The sequence below is a fragment of the Lissotriton vulgaris genome, chromosome 2_1 (assembly GCF_964263255.1).
Source record: "Lissotriton vulgaris chromosome 2_1, aLisVul1.2, whole genome shotgun sequence".
NCBI lineage: Eukaryota > Metazoa > Chordata > Amphibia > Caudata > Salamandridae > Lissotriton > Lissotriton vulgaris.
The window spans coordinates 2,102,772,723-2,102,787,382 of NC_141687.1; the positions used below are offsets into that span (position 1 = coordinate 2,102,772,723).

Below are 14,660 nucleotides of genomic sequence, written 5' to 3' on the forward strand. Positions count from 1 at the left end.
AAGTCTTTGTCTACTTCGCATTGATTGCACTGTGGCCTGCATCTTATAGTGAGCTGCTTGAGGTCCTCTTGCGACACCAGTGCCTCCGGCCTGTTGGTCCTGTTGAGGGCCATCTTTGCACCTTTTGTGCCCCCCTGATTGCTCTGGCCTGCCCTGACTCCCCTGCCTGTGGTGAGTTCCCTGGACCTTGCTGGTCCTCACATTGCACTTTCTTGGACTTCTGCGTTGATTGTATTTGCCAAGACTTGCTGGTGCTCCTGCCGGACACTGACCCCTCAACACTCGACATCCGGCGTGGGACAACTTGTGCACGGCTCCTAGTCTTCCTCAGCGTCGCCTGGTCCCCACAGCTGCAGAGTCAAGGTTCTCGTCAACTCTCCTGCTACGCCAGACATTGGTGGTCATTCGTCTTCTAGATCTTCTGGTCACTCCTGAGTGACATAGACTTTGTCCCCTCTGCTTGCAGGTACCTCTCAACTAGAATCCACCTTCGGATTCCATCAGACACTTTCACCTTCTTCAGCAGTGTCACTTTCCTGAATTACTCCATTGGGTTTGACAGCGGTTTCCGACACCACTTCACACCTATGCACACGGCTTCCCTGGTGTAGGTAACGTGGGTACTAGGGGATACACGGGAGAGGTGGCTCTGTATACACACAGAATAGATCCGTTGCATCATGGTGACTATTTCCAAGTAGATATGATGTAATTTAGGGTTTGAAGGCTACCACAAGAAGCGACAAATTGGGCCTGCAGTGGCCCACCTAAATGCACCCTTGGCCCACCCAAATTAAAATTCCTGGAGCCGGGTCTGGTTGTAGGGTAAGGAAAATCCTTTAAAGAGAGTCTGTTTCTATCCGGATTCCCCTTCTCTTTTTGAAACTCAGGAGCAGCTACATTGTCGTCGTGTCACAAGGGCGTTAATTGGAAGCTTTCTTCAATAATATATACAATCCATAGTTGCTGCTTATTTATCTTATGCAACTAACAACCATTGACAAAGCCAATAGTCCTTACTTGCTGTAGGTATGATGTTACTTGTTGTATCATATCTGGATGCAATGACAGAAACAGCTAACTACAAGTGGGGAGTCGGGAGGGGGGCACACTATGCGAAGCACAGATTTTTAGTTACGTATTTTTAAGCCACGCTCTTAAATACATAGGCCCTGCCCCTTTGCGAGATCCCTCAGATTTTTCATCCCACTTAAAGCCCTGGGAGTGTGCTATAGGAAAAACAATAGGTGCACTAGGAGAAGGGAAAGTGCTCAAACACGGGTGACGAACACACTAAATCCAGTATCTGATTACAATGAAGAACATACTTTTAGCCTAAAATGAAATTTTCAATATATCAATAGTTTTTATGACTACAATGGTGGAATACTTTCCCAAAGCCCAGATATTTAACAAAGCAACTAATAAAACTATGTCCCAAGAGCAGAATGCTATTGTATGACGTGACCCTAAAAGAAAAATAGGCATAACAATGGCCAGCCGTTAACTGTGTAAAATATTAGGCCAGGTTACTGTCGGAGACGTTGTTAGTCCCTACCGGTAAATGATGCAGTGGGACATCCACTTGACCAAGGAAGTCATCTCTTGTCTGAGGGAAAACAAAGACACGCATTTATTATACAGTACAAGCTGCTTGTGGCACATTGTTGTCAACTTGAGAACGACGTGTATGACATCGATTCACCATTAACATTACGAAATTGAAGCAAAATTAAAAACAACTAGTAGATATATTAAAAATGAATTTCTTCAAACACTTTAAAAAATTCACCGGATTTAATTGTCAATAATTACAACCTGTAATGATGTGGCAAGTCTTTTTTGTCCTGTTTATAAAAACAGAGAGGATGTAGTAACCTTATGTTCCTCTGTATGCATAGGTCTGAGTGTGGATGCAAGTGGGGATGCTGTGAGAATGAATGTGTTGATGAATGGGATGTTGGTGTCTGTATGCTAGGTAAGAAAACACAATAAAGTTCCCTGTGACCCATTCATACTTTCTCATATGGCGTGGCTCATATAGTTAATCAGTAAGCCTTCAGATTAACACAGGTACACAAGTTTTTTATCTAGTTTTTGATACTTTATTCATTTTTTTCTTTAGTATATGAAAAAAGGTTTTTATTCTTCTATTTTTACTATTTTTACATATATATTCATTAATTCATCAATAATACTTACAATCATTTCAACATTAAAATTCCATTGTAAAAACTCCTCTTTATGTATATATTAAATTGTAGAGATAAAGGAATTGTTTATTGAATGTTAATGTTGAAATGATTGTAAGTATTATTGATGAATTAATGAATATATATATGGAAAAATAGTAAAAATAGAAGAAAAAAAGCCTTTTTTGATATACTAAAGAAAAAAATGAATTAAATATCAAAAACTAGATAAAAAACTTGTGTACCTGTGTTAATCTGAAGGCTTACTGATTAACTATATGAGCCACGCCATATGAGAAAGTATATAAATATAAATATATATAAATAAATAAATATAAATGAACTGTTAATTTATTGTTTTACTAGTAATTTCCAGACTGCTGCAGTTTTTGGCCGTCATATTTGTGATCGGGAGACTTGCTGTATGATGTTTGTACAGCTTCTAGGGGGCATGGTTATGGCTGCAGATTTAGGTGCTATCTTGCAGCTAGCAGGTGGTCATGTTGGTTTGGCCAGTTAGTGGTCCTGACTCTTGGATGTGGCAAAGTGCTGGGTTCTACTTTTGTGTGCGCAAGAACCTGTAAGAGTACTTTCTTGCGTGTTGCATGCGGAAAAATGAAGATGTGAGTTTTTACCTTGCTGTTTCTGAGTTAATGTTGCATTGGTTTGATATTTGTCCTGGTTGAAACGAAAAAGGATTCTGTAGTACATGGCATGTCTGGTTTGTCCTGTGTGTAAGGAAAGGGGATGATGGAGTGAATGATGTGTCCAAGGGCTGAGTGGACATACTGTATAGTGTTGAGTATTGATGCTGCGAGAATGGGATGATGCATGGAAGGCTGCTGTTTTGAGCTCTGTTAAGTCCAGTAGTTGATTATAGCTGGAAGTGGTTGAGCCCTAACAGGACCAAACCGGCTGCGCCTGTAACCTAAGGGCCAATCAAGAAATACACCTACCTGAATGGTTCAAGACTATTGTATGAATGCCATTTCCTCGAAATACAACATAATCCAATTCATGTAAATAACAAAAAGTATGTATTTTAACTAAGTGCCCACACATTAGGTGTGCATTCTATCTCCTTACCACAGGTTTTCACAAGGAGTGGCACGCATGGGGCTGGTCCCCATGTGGTCCTGAAGTAGAGGTTTAGGGGCTACCTCGAAACATGTTGATCAAATATTAGGGACTGTATACACATAACAGTTATATACTTTTCCCTACTATCAACCCCTTTTTATCCATACCAACTAGGAGCAGGAATAAAAGATTAGCTCACTAGCTAGGTATTTTTAGCATCACGTCCACCACTCCACTAACACTGCACTACACATTTTTCACAAAGTGCTCCTACGTAGTTTCGCAAATCGCGGCACGCCCGAAACAGCAGCTGTTTGGGTTGGCACCAATGATGAAGCATGTCACCTAGGCGCGGCTCTGGGTGAGTGAGGGTACTCAAAAAAAGAATTTCCTTTTCTTAGGATAGGGGTTTTTCTTTTCGCACATTAGCGGAATCCCCATTCCCTTGGTTAGGCTTTTGGACCGGACATCGACAGGTTTGTTTTGAAATTAATGTACCTCGGAGGGTGAACCTAACCATGTACCTCCTTCTCCCCCTTTTTTGAGTGTAGCAATATTGAATGAACATATCACGGTGGAAACACCGGATACAAGAGTTAGTGTCCCATATAGGCTGCACAAAATTACCCTCCAAATAGAGAGGAACATCTCAAGAAAAGTTAAAGGACTCTCTTGGGAGAACTTAACATTTGGATAGGACATCCTGCTAGCAGAAAATGATTGGCTGCCAGAATTTGTGGTGTACTGCCCAAAAGGGGATAGTACCATTTTGCCTACATTCTCCGACCTTGTTTCAGAATCTCTAAAACATTTATACAATTAGGAGTCGACGCTAGCGCCAGCATTATACTGCAACCATGTAGGGTGGGACGTGGAGTCTACGCACTATGAAATCCCGTTAAAATATACTCCAAATCCACAGAGACAGTACCTTATTAAAAATGATGCAAAAAGAGAGGTCAAATAAATCTTAGACCAACTTAAATACCAAGGTGTGATTGAGACTCGCATCTCTCCAATGAACAGTTCTTTGTTTCCAGTTATGAAACCTGACAACTCATTTTGTCTAGTTTTAGATTACAGAAATTAAAACACAAGCACACGAACGTTTGCAGTTCAAAATGTATATAGTGCTGCATTAATGAATGACACTGTGTGGAAGAAATACAAAACAAAATTAGATATCTTGAATGCATTCTTCTACCAAAATATAGCATCAGATAGCAGATATTTCATAGCATTTTCCGCCCTCTGCACTCAGCGTCACTTCTGCCTTTTGCCCCAGGGGTATAACAGCAGCACAGGGCTGTTCTCGGCGAGTGTGTCAGAATTATTGCAAACATGTGACGGGGAGGCGGTGTCCTATGCAGACGATATCTATCCGTGGGACGATTAATTATTTGTGCAGGGTGAACAACATAATTGTGGGGTTCGCCAACTCGAGCTCCAAATTTAATTTTAAGAAATCAAAATTGCCCCTCGCAAGGTCCTATTTTTGTGATCAGAGCTATCAATTGAAGGCAAGACTTTTTAGAAAAGTGTGCGCTGCTTCAACCTCCAAAGACACTGAAGGGTTTGCACTCCGTTTTAGGATTTCAAAATTCTGGCACAATAGTCATTCTGGATTACACAGAAACAGTAAAACTTTTCTATGACTTAATCAGATATGATTTCACAGCACATCAGTGGACACAGGAACATACAGATATTCTCAGTTACAATCAGGCAGACATGATAGCATCAAAACATTTGCAAACATGTGAGAATTCTATCAACTTGGTGAGCCGGGTGGTCCCAGGACTATCAGTATATACATTCATCACTTTCAATGAAGGTGAGACAGGGAAAACGCATATTCGGTGTAATCCAGGTACCAACTTTAGAAGCTGTGACCAAAGCGAGCATTCCAAATGCAAAAGCACTGCATCCACAATGGGTAGAATGGGCTAATTCCTTCACTGCAACAGACATAGATCACAAATATAATCCTACACTGAAAACACAAGCATTCCTGCAGTACGAACAAGAATACCCTCTCCTGAATGAAATCTTGCCTCTAGAAAAATATGAGTACATCATTTACATTGATGTTTCTGCTCAGCCTGCCACTGGAAGTAAACAACAGTATAGCGCAGCATGTGCTACAGTGAAGGGATGTATGCAGGACGGTAAATTCCATCTCAGCAATACAACGACACAATCTCTAGGAGATTGCACAGCACAGCTGCCAGAACTGAAAGCCCTGATAGTAGCACTACAATATACGGATCGGGAATTCCCCACACTGATAGAGTGAGACTCATTCTACTGTGTACAGTCTTATGATGAATATCTTCATTACTGGGCCAGAATGGGTTTAGAGATACAAAGGGTTGCAAAATTAAGCATATATTGTTATAGGAACAAGTGACAAAGCTGAAGGAATGCCTGACACGGGCTCAAGTCATTCACATCTGGAATCATCAGCGTTTTGGCGTACAGGCTGAAGGAAATTCACAGGCTGATGAAGCCGCCACGGTGACAGTGTGAACTGCTGCAGTTGCTGCAATCACTCGTTCTAGCTCGAGGAAAGAAAGAGACAATACTGATAACTGTCAATGCCTCAAAAAACGGCTATGCTGTGCTAAGGGGCTTTCCACTCAAGGACTGCTATCAATTAGATGTACAAAATCCACTGTATGCTCAAATTCCAGGAGTGGGGGATAGAGTTATACCGAACATGGATCGCAGATTAGGTTTGATTCTAGCTGCATAAGAGGGTCTGGGCTCAGCACAATTAGGAGTAACTGCTACAACTGCATTACTGAAGCAGCAATACCGGTGGCCAAGTTTGTGTAAACAAATCAAGGGTTATGTCCTAAAGTGCAACATATGTCAGCAGATGAAAGGTTCCACTGTAGCAAGGCCACTGTAAGCACCATTACTAATTTCAGACAGACCTCTAGCATGTGTCTATTTGGGCCACAGCGCCCCTTAAATTCAGATGGGGCCTATACGTACATCTAGGTGGTAGTGGTTTCATGCTCTAGATTCCTATGGGTTTGGCCTCAGCGCTTGGCTAACGCTCGAACTGTTATGAAGAATTTGCAAGTCTTCATTGGGACATATGCAATTGGCATGTTACACTCCGACCGTGGCCCTGTGTTTAGCTCATGGGCTTACAAGGAAGCCATGGGAAGTAAGGGGTTAGCCTCCCCCTACCATCCCGAGGTAAAGTCCGTGGTGAAGAGGAAAAATCAGGACCTAAAGCAATCCTTAACAGCAAGGGTATTAGGTGCAGGCTGTAGTTGGGTCAATTACCTGTATCGGGTCCAGAGGGTTCTTAACAACATGCCATGAAAATCTCTGGGAGTACGTACCCCCTCTGAGATCCTGTTTGGGGCAAGAATGTGGGTACCTGAACTCGATTGTGCTAGTACAGTGGCGGATGTAAAACCATTTGAATTGAATAATCGTTTGGCTGTTTTACAGGAACTCAATGAATTCCGGGCATTACAAGGAAACGTCCCAAGTAAAATGCACTGCCACTGGGGAGGTGAAACAGGTTCCGGCAAGACCGGCCAGCGTCCCGAAGATTGGGGACCTGGTCAGAGAAAAGATTGTGCACAAGAAGGAGTTTGGGTCATATTACAGAGCACCAGTACCTGTCCTGGCAGTCAAAGGAGAGCACCAGTACCTGTCCTGGTAGTCAAAGGAACAATAACAGCACTTCTTCCGCCTCTTGCAGACAGAAAAGAAAGAAGATTCATCTCCATTGACCTGATCAAACTACACTATGTGGCCGATTCTCAACAGTAGGCCGCGTGGAATCCTGAAAAGCTAAAGATCTCCTCATGCTACTATACAGGAAGTTCAGATGGAAAGACTAATAACATTTCGAGACTCCTCTGCGCAAAATGCAGGGGTATCGAATAACGGAGTACGAATTACACCAGTTGAAACTGACCAACATGCAAATACAACTGAAACGCAATTTGGAATTCGGCCCAATAATGACATCTACATAAATGTGCCTTCACAAGAAACACTTGCCAGTTCTACAAACCATGCAGAGTTACCAAAGAGATATCGAACTGTGTCTGGCTACTACATCAACTTTAATAAGTTTTCTTCAGATCCAAGTGAACCCGAGCAAACACATTACCCATTTCGGCTATTTTATCTCTGGCCGAAAAAGACTTACTTTGTGTCCCCTTGGTTGCATCTTTGTTTTGCATCAGGGATCCTGATCCTGTTAATTTGGATTGGTATAGTCACTGTTTTTTTCCTACTACTGAATGGAAATTACCTCCCACACCACTCTGCAGTACAATCTGTGAACTTGGTCCTAAATCCACATAAGTCATCCCACTGTGAATAGAGAGACATGTCCCAAGTCTTTTAGCACAAAGCAAATGTCTCACAAACTTTTAACACTTTCTAATCAATGGGAACATAGCCCGACATCACCAAAAAGTAGTTTAGCCACATTCACACAGAAATGTGCATACTTTTCACGGTTCAATACATCAGACCCAACATCATATCACTATAAGCTTGCACAAACTACTGCAACTGCGAAGAAAATTATTCTGACAAACACAAAGATGATATATTCAGCACCTTTTATCTCTCTAAATGTTTATACAAAGTTTTGACTATTGGAGGGACATGATAGACACAAAATCTATCTGGGGGACGAAAGAATAGCAGGTTCAGGAAACAGAGGCTTTATTTAGAGCTTGCCTCATACCATTACAGATAATATACCTGAACAGAACAGTGCAACATACTACCTGTTATGGGTTTTCAAAAACAAAAGCCCTGAAAACACCACATACTCCCTTGCCCAAACCTATTGAAGGTATTTCGAATAATACACTGATAAGTGAGGAGGTACTGGGAACAAAGATACAAAATGCTACATACAATTAATCAGCTCCCAATTGCAACGGATGGTTGGTTTGGCCGATCGATACAAATAGGTGTCAATAAAGATTCAGGGGTAACACTGGAGGGTTTAGTATCCATAGTCACACACTATGTGCACACAGATGACCCAAGGGTAGTGAATTCTTATAGTGTTGGGAAGTTGTGCCTAGAATGGCTAAAAACCTCAACACGATTACAGCTGAAACAACACTTGTCTATGCTTCTGATAACATGGATCTTAAGGATTTCTAGCTTGGTCCCAAGAAACCGCCTAAAATATGCTTCTTATATGCCATCTACAAAGAACTGTGGAAAGTCTCCCAACAGGAAGTTGCTGAGAGATTATGTGAGATTGATAGAATTAACCTAGAAAAGGCATTTATTTTAGAAACTTATAAAGCACACAGCGCTAAGACAGGTGACAGATGCAAGTACCAGCAGGGGGCTAAGTGCTGGAAAAAAGACATGTTTTCAGTACACGTTGGAAAATGCTTTCTGACTCTGCCATACGCAGGGAAAGTGGTAGGCTATTCCACGTTTTGGCAGTAATTACTGCGAAAGCTCTGCATCCAATTCAGGGCCGGCGGAAATGGGGAATAGTCAAGAGGCGAAGATGATTCGGTCTAAGGTGCGGTGAGACTGCAAGTGCTTAAGTCAAGCTCTAAGATAAGCTGGACCACAACCCTGAAATCGCTCTAAAAGCCAATACAAAAGACTTGAACTGAATACGATTGATCACTGGAAGCCAGTGGAGCTTCTGCAAGTGGGGTGAGATCGAATAGCAATATGGGATGTTGCAAATCAGTCTAGCAGCTGCGTTTTGTGAGATTCTTATCAGGTAAGCTACTGCCCCTGCATAAAGACTATTTGCATAATCGAGATGTGAGATGATCAGGGCATGAATAATGGTCCGACGAGAATCCAGAGGGAGAAAGGGAAGGATTTTACAGAGTATGTGCAATTGACCAAAACAGGCAGAGGAGACCTGGTCTATTTGGTATTTGCAGGATAGCTCATTGTCAAATCGGAACACAAGATTCCTAGCCGAGTCCACAGGTTTCGGGGGGTGGGGATGAGTATGGGGATTCATCTCAGATGGCCACCAAAGGTAGTGGAGGAGAGTTTTATTTTTAATTAAACCTTGTTTTTTTCTGAGTTGAGCCTAAGGGTATTTAATGACATCCAGGTGGCGATATCGAACAGACAGCGTCTGAAATTAGAAGATGCAGATTCAGAGTGATCTTTAAATGAGAACATCAATTGTGTTTCGTCAGCATAAGAGATCACTCTAACTCTGCAGCATTCTACCAGTGTAGCCAAAGGGGAGAGGTATAGATTGAAGAAAAGCGGTCTCAAAGCAAAGCCCTGGGGAACCCCACAGCTCAAGGGTTTCTCCTCGGAGACAAATGGCTGACAGGAGACTTGTTGAGTGCGGCTGCTAAGGTAGGATCGTATCCAGGACAGAGGGATGCCCTGGATTCCGAGATTATAGCCTCTCAATCAAGATAGCATGAGAGACCGTATTGAATGCCGCGGACAGGTCGAGAAGCACCAACATAGCTGCTTCGCCAGCATTCACGCATTCGTGAACGGTCTCATAGACCTCAAGAAGGGCAGTCTTAGTACTATAACCGGATCCCAACCCGGACTGGGAATCATGAAAAAGATACCGGGATTCAATACAACTTGACAGTTGTTTCTGAACTCATTTTTCCAGAACTTTGGCTGGCTTTGATAAAAGAGAGATAGAACATAAGTTTTTAAAGACGGATGCGTCAGCATGAGATTTTTTAAGGATTGGTACTAGGAGGGCCTGTTTCCAGATTGAAGGGAAGATCCTAGTGCACAGGGAAGAGTTCCAAATCAAATTCAAAGGCTTAACATTAGCTGTGGTAGACAATGGAATGAGCACAATTTGTTCACATATTTATTCACCGGGCAACATTTTGTCCTCAGCAATTGATATAATGGAACAATATTTGTATATTCTACAACATGGGCAATCTCAATTGCGCTCCATTATGCTTTCAGGCTGAATGCTTCAATCATTGAGTACAGGCCACATGCCATGGCAGTACATTAACGGCAAAAATCTGTTTTCAGCTTATAATCTGGTCTACAGACAATTGACCATGGCACGCAGAGATGCGAAGTACACCATGCTGCTCATTGAAAAATTAGAGAAGTTACCTTTTACAGTAGCAGAGTCACCGTCTACGGAATGGTTAATTCATGGCTATTTCGCACTGTCAATCAGGACAATCCAGTTCCAATACTGCTTTAGATACCACCAGGTAGACAGGTATGAAGCATTAGGCGAAGGGTACATAGAGGAAACCTAGGAGTTGCTGTACAGATATAGGTGTATAAATGAGGACACTGAAGTTTCTAAATGGTGGAGACTATGAGAAGGTTTTAAGTGGGTTTTAGCGTGCAAGGTGGTCTCGCTTCACGGAGCAGGTAATGCTTAAATAGCGCACGTATCTTGTTACTTGAAAGGCTCCCCAGCTGTTGTGATTCCTCCGTTTTTTGAGTTACTCTCCAATGGGAGTTAATTAATGCTGAATAATCAAGGCTGTTGTGGGATCGAGCAAGGCATTGCATATCTAGTCACAGTAAACTTCAGGGTTGTTTGTTGTAAGCAAGTATTGTTTCCCCCAGCTTGGAAAGTTAGGGAGGCACCACTGTGGACTTAATTGAATATTTCCAGTATAAGGTTTGATTCTCTGAGCAACAAGAAAGACGTATTGCTTCAACAAAATGTGGCCTTCACTTCAGCTCGAGAGACTTTTGATCTCCAGGTTGCAAGGCCTTCGGCAGAGATACATGCCCTGGTCCGTACGAACTTCCTACTTTATTTCGGAGAAATGGTTCATCGTATCATTAACATGTCTGATACAAAGGGGATCGTACACTTATTTAAGCATATTGGATCAGGTCTATTAACAACCTTTCAGACCATCTGCGGAGTAATTCCAGCTTTCATACACTGCGTACTTGGAAGCGTTTTTGGAGGGTTTCAGTGCTATCAGTTGTGGGCATCCTGATGTTAATCCTACTGAGTCCCAATGGGCGATTCAATCCCTCAAGTCATGGAGAGAGCAATGCTGGAACAACGTTGTTGTGAGCATATGGTGTTCTACCTGGGTACGCCTCGGCTTTGAGAACTGAGTGAGCATTGGTTCCTGTCTTTTAGACCAGTCTGGCTAGACTGTGTCCTGCCTGTGTGCCGCTGCCTCTTCTGTGGATTCAGATGCGTGTTGGACCTGTGTCTGACACTTTCACTGGTTGCGCCGCCGGACATAGACGTGCTCCTGGAGCCCTTGCAGGCCCACGTGTACAGTTGTCCACTGCGTTTTCCCATGTTGATGACGGCATTTTTAGAGCCTCCAAGGGATGCTTCAGCTCCTGTTGGAAGGGAAATTGGCTCTGTTCAAGAGGTACAGGCATCAGTTACAGGCATGTAGGCATCTGATTCTTCTCCAGCAGCTGCTGTGGGAACCAGAGATGACCATCTTTGCTCAATCTACATGATATTGGAAGTGTTGAAGGGATTGCCACCTGTGGATACAATGTTCAGTGATGCGGAGTCTTCAATACAGGATTCAAAAACAATCAGGCCTTTCCTGTACTGGGAACTATTCAGCACTTTTTAAACATTTACCAAATTAAAGGACAAAACTCAGTTTGTTATATTTGTTTTTCTCTCTCCTTCTCGGCTCTTGAGAACCTTTTTTGAACGCTTTTAGGGAAAAAAAATTATTTTAATGGACATTTTTTGTGCCTTTAATATTTTATAAATGCTTTTATGGCCTTAGCTTTATTATTATCTAGCTGACCGTGTTGACTTTTTGATGGGGAGTGGGTGTCATGTCCTTTAGGCTAATCCTGCCATGTATACCCCTTTTTTACATACACTGTCCCATCCACACAACTATAACTGTTCAGGTGACCTTTTACCTAGTAGTTTGCTCCTGTCTGTTTGAAACAAGGCTCTTAGTATTCTATCATAATACCTGTACCTGACGTACATAATCATGTCCTCAGGCACTGCATAATTATTCTGTATGAAGGTCATCACTTTTTCATCCTTGGCCAAAAAGCCTGATGTGCATGGTCGCTTTGTTTTAGAAAAACATTTATGATGTTTTCAAAACATATTGATTCTAGAAGAAACTCTGGCGTGACCACTCCAGTATATAAGACCCTTATTCCTCCCTGCAAATTAGAGGAGAATTCCTTCCACGCTGACACGGGATCCTGCATACTGAATCTTTGACACACAGCGGTCTGACTTCCCTTGAGGGATGTCATCCTTGGAACAGAGACTGGATCCTTTATTCTCTACCATTAGGTGAGGGAGTTGGTTCTTCCCTAGGGGATTCTTGGCTATATACACATATACATGCTACATTTATATATCTAAGCTAAGTACAGTTAGGCAAATTACATAGGGCGCGCATTATAGGAGTATACAAATGCTATTTTATCTGAACTGTATATGTTCAACTTCGTACCACTATGGTAGAAATCTATCTACTGTTTACTATATTAGTACATGCCATTTCTTTTGTATGCTTCCGTCTACTGATTGTGGCAGCAATTATTGTTTTACACCAGACTGACACTGGATCAAACAATACTTATTGAAACATCCTAACCGCCATCCTGTGCATTTTCTATTAATAAGAGAGCACGAGTGACTGAGCGAAAAGTACCATACTGTTTTCATTGATCCGTGAGGAATCAGGGTTGTCATGTTCAGTGGTTGCCAAAAACTACCTACACCACTGTAATATACGATGGGGTGGTAGGGCCACTGTAGAGTTAGCTGGTCTAACAGCTGAAATAGCCTGTGGGGTTGTCCGGAAGTGGTTAGGACACTAAGCCCTCAGTTTAGGCCATCCAAAGCGTGCAAGTCCTGGGGATTCCTAGAAACTACATGACACACAACCAAGTTGCCCTATCATTTCGGTTTGAGGGTGCCTGTTGGAAAACACCTCTAAATACATACATTTCTTTTTACAAGAACATTTGGAAGAAATTTGCCCTTGTATGTAAAAGATAGTGGGGATTTTAGACACCAAATGTACGATGTACCAATGGAAGAGGATTTTGTCCTATTGCCGTTAGATGTAGTCGCTGTATGCCAACATTCGACATGAGGATGATTTGCGTGCTATGAGTCTCTTTTTAAGAAATAAGAAAGTAAGCTTGTTCAAGCATATCCAGTTGATTCTTACTGTGGCCAGAAGATGCTTAGAGAATAAATATTTCCTTTTTGTTGACGGTCTGTTTCAGCAGATCCGTGGGACTGCAGTGGGCACCTGCTTCGCCCCCAGTTTTGCATGTTTACAGGTGGGCTGGAGGGTGGAGCAGATGCTTTGCAGAATCCACGGCAAATTATGGAATGAGCATTTAATCGTGTAGACCAGGTTCATTTAGGATTTATTTACTTTTGGAAAGGATCTATGGAGTCAGCAACACATTTTGTAAAATTGATAAACATCAATGATTTGAATTTGCACTTCACTTGTGAAATGAGAGAAACTAGCGTAAAGTTTTTAGCTTTTGAAATGTACAATGAAAACAACAACTTGGTATCCAGATTATATAGGAAGCCCACAGCTGTGAATACCACGTTACATTGCAATGAGCTTTATATAGTGGATACAGAGGCTAATATGTTTCCCAAAACATATTAAAAAGCAAAAAACTACAACTAATGACAAACCACAATGAGATTAGCAACCTACAGTACGCAGGGAAAAACATTGTTGGCTTTATTCAGAAAAAACTGGCTAATAGTTAAGTCAGATCCTGTAATTGGTCGTATAGTACCTAGCTGGCCATGGATATCTTTTAGACGGATGTCATCAGGGATGTCACTGACCATGTCATGAGTGATGCAATATGTGTGGTCATAAAAAGTGCATTGCGGGGGCACGAGTTAGAGTTAGCTCAGCTAACTTAACTGCATTCAGTGTCTTTAGAAGCGGACTACCCCGTATGTTTTGCGCTGCTTACATGTTTTTTAATGCTAAATCGACTGTTTAAGGTTTCTCATTGTACAAATAATTTTTAAGAATTCTACGTGTTCTGTTGTGCACTTCTATTTGGTATTAGCAATCACTGCACCAACGCTGCTTTTATTCTATCGCTTTTAACCACTGTGCCTACCTGCTGTGACGGTGTGCTGCTCGATCTCTGCACCTCCCCGGTCCACCACAGCCATTAGGGCTGATTGATGTGGAAGGAGTACTGCTCTGACTTGGCTGGTGTGGTTTTTTCATCCACTTCCAGTCGCCGTCTCACCGCTGCTATTTTTCCAGGGGAGGCGGTCGAGTCTGGACACCCCCCTGCTTCACGACACACTATTTAGACTGCCCATGGCGTGGGAGCGTGCAACGGGCGCGTCGGCAGCGCACCAAAGCTTGTTTGTTTGTTTTATAGAGCGCAAACTTGACCCGTAGGGTA

At 42.3% G+C, this 14,660-nt stretch overlaps 1 protein-coding gene across 3 annotated transcripts in view; it reads right to left on the reverse strand.

Annotated features, from left to right (window-relative positions):
• NEDD4 (NEDD4 E3 ubiquitin protein ligase) overlaps window positions 1-14,660 on the reverse strand; it is a 1,992,497-nt gene that overhangs the window by 1,508,455 nt on the left and 469,382 nt on the right. For all 3 annotated transcript variants that reach the window (XM_086958341.1, XM_086958342.1, XM_086958340.1), the window contains one exon: window positions 1,559-1,609. In XM_086958341.1, the coding sequence (XP_086814467.1) occupies window positions 1,559-1,609 (51 nt within the window). The remainder of the gene's footprint in view (window positions 1-1,558; window positions 1,610-14,660) is intronic.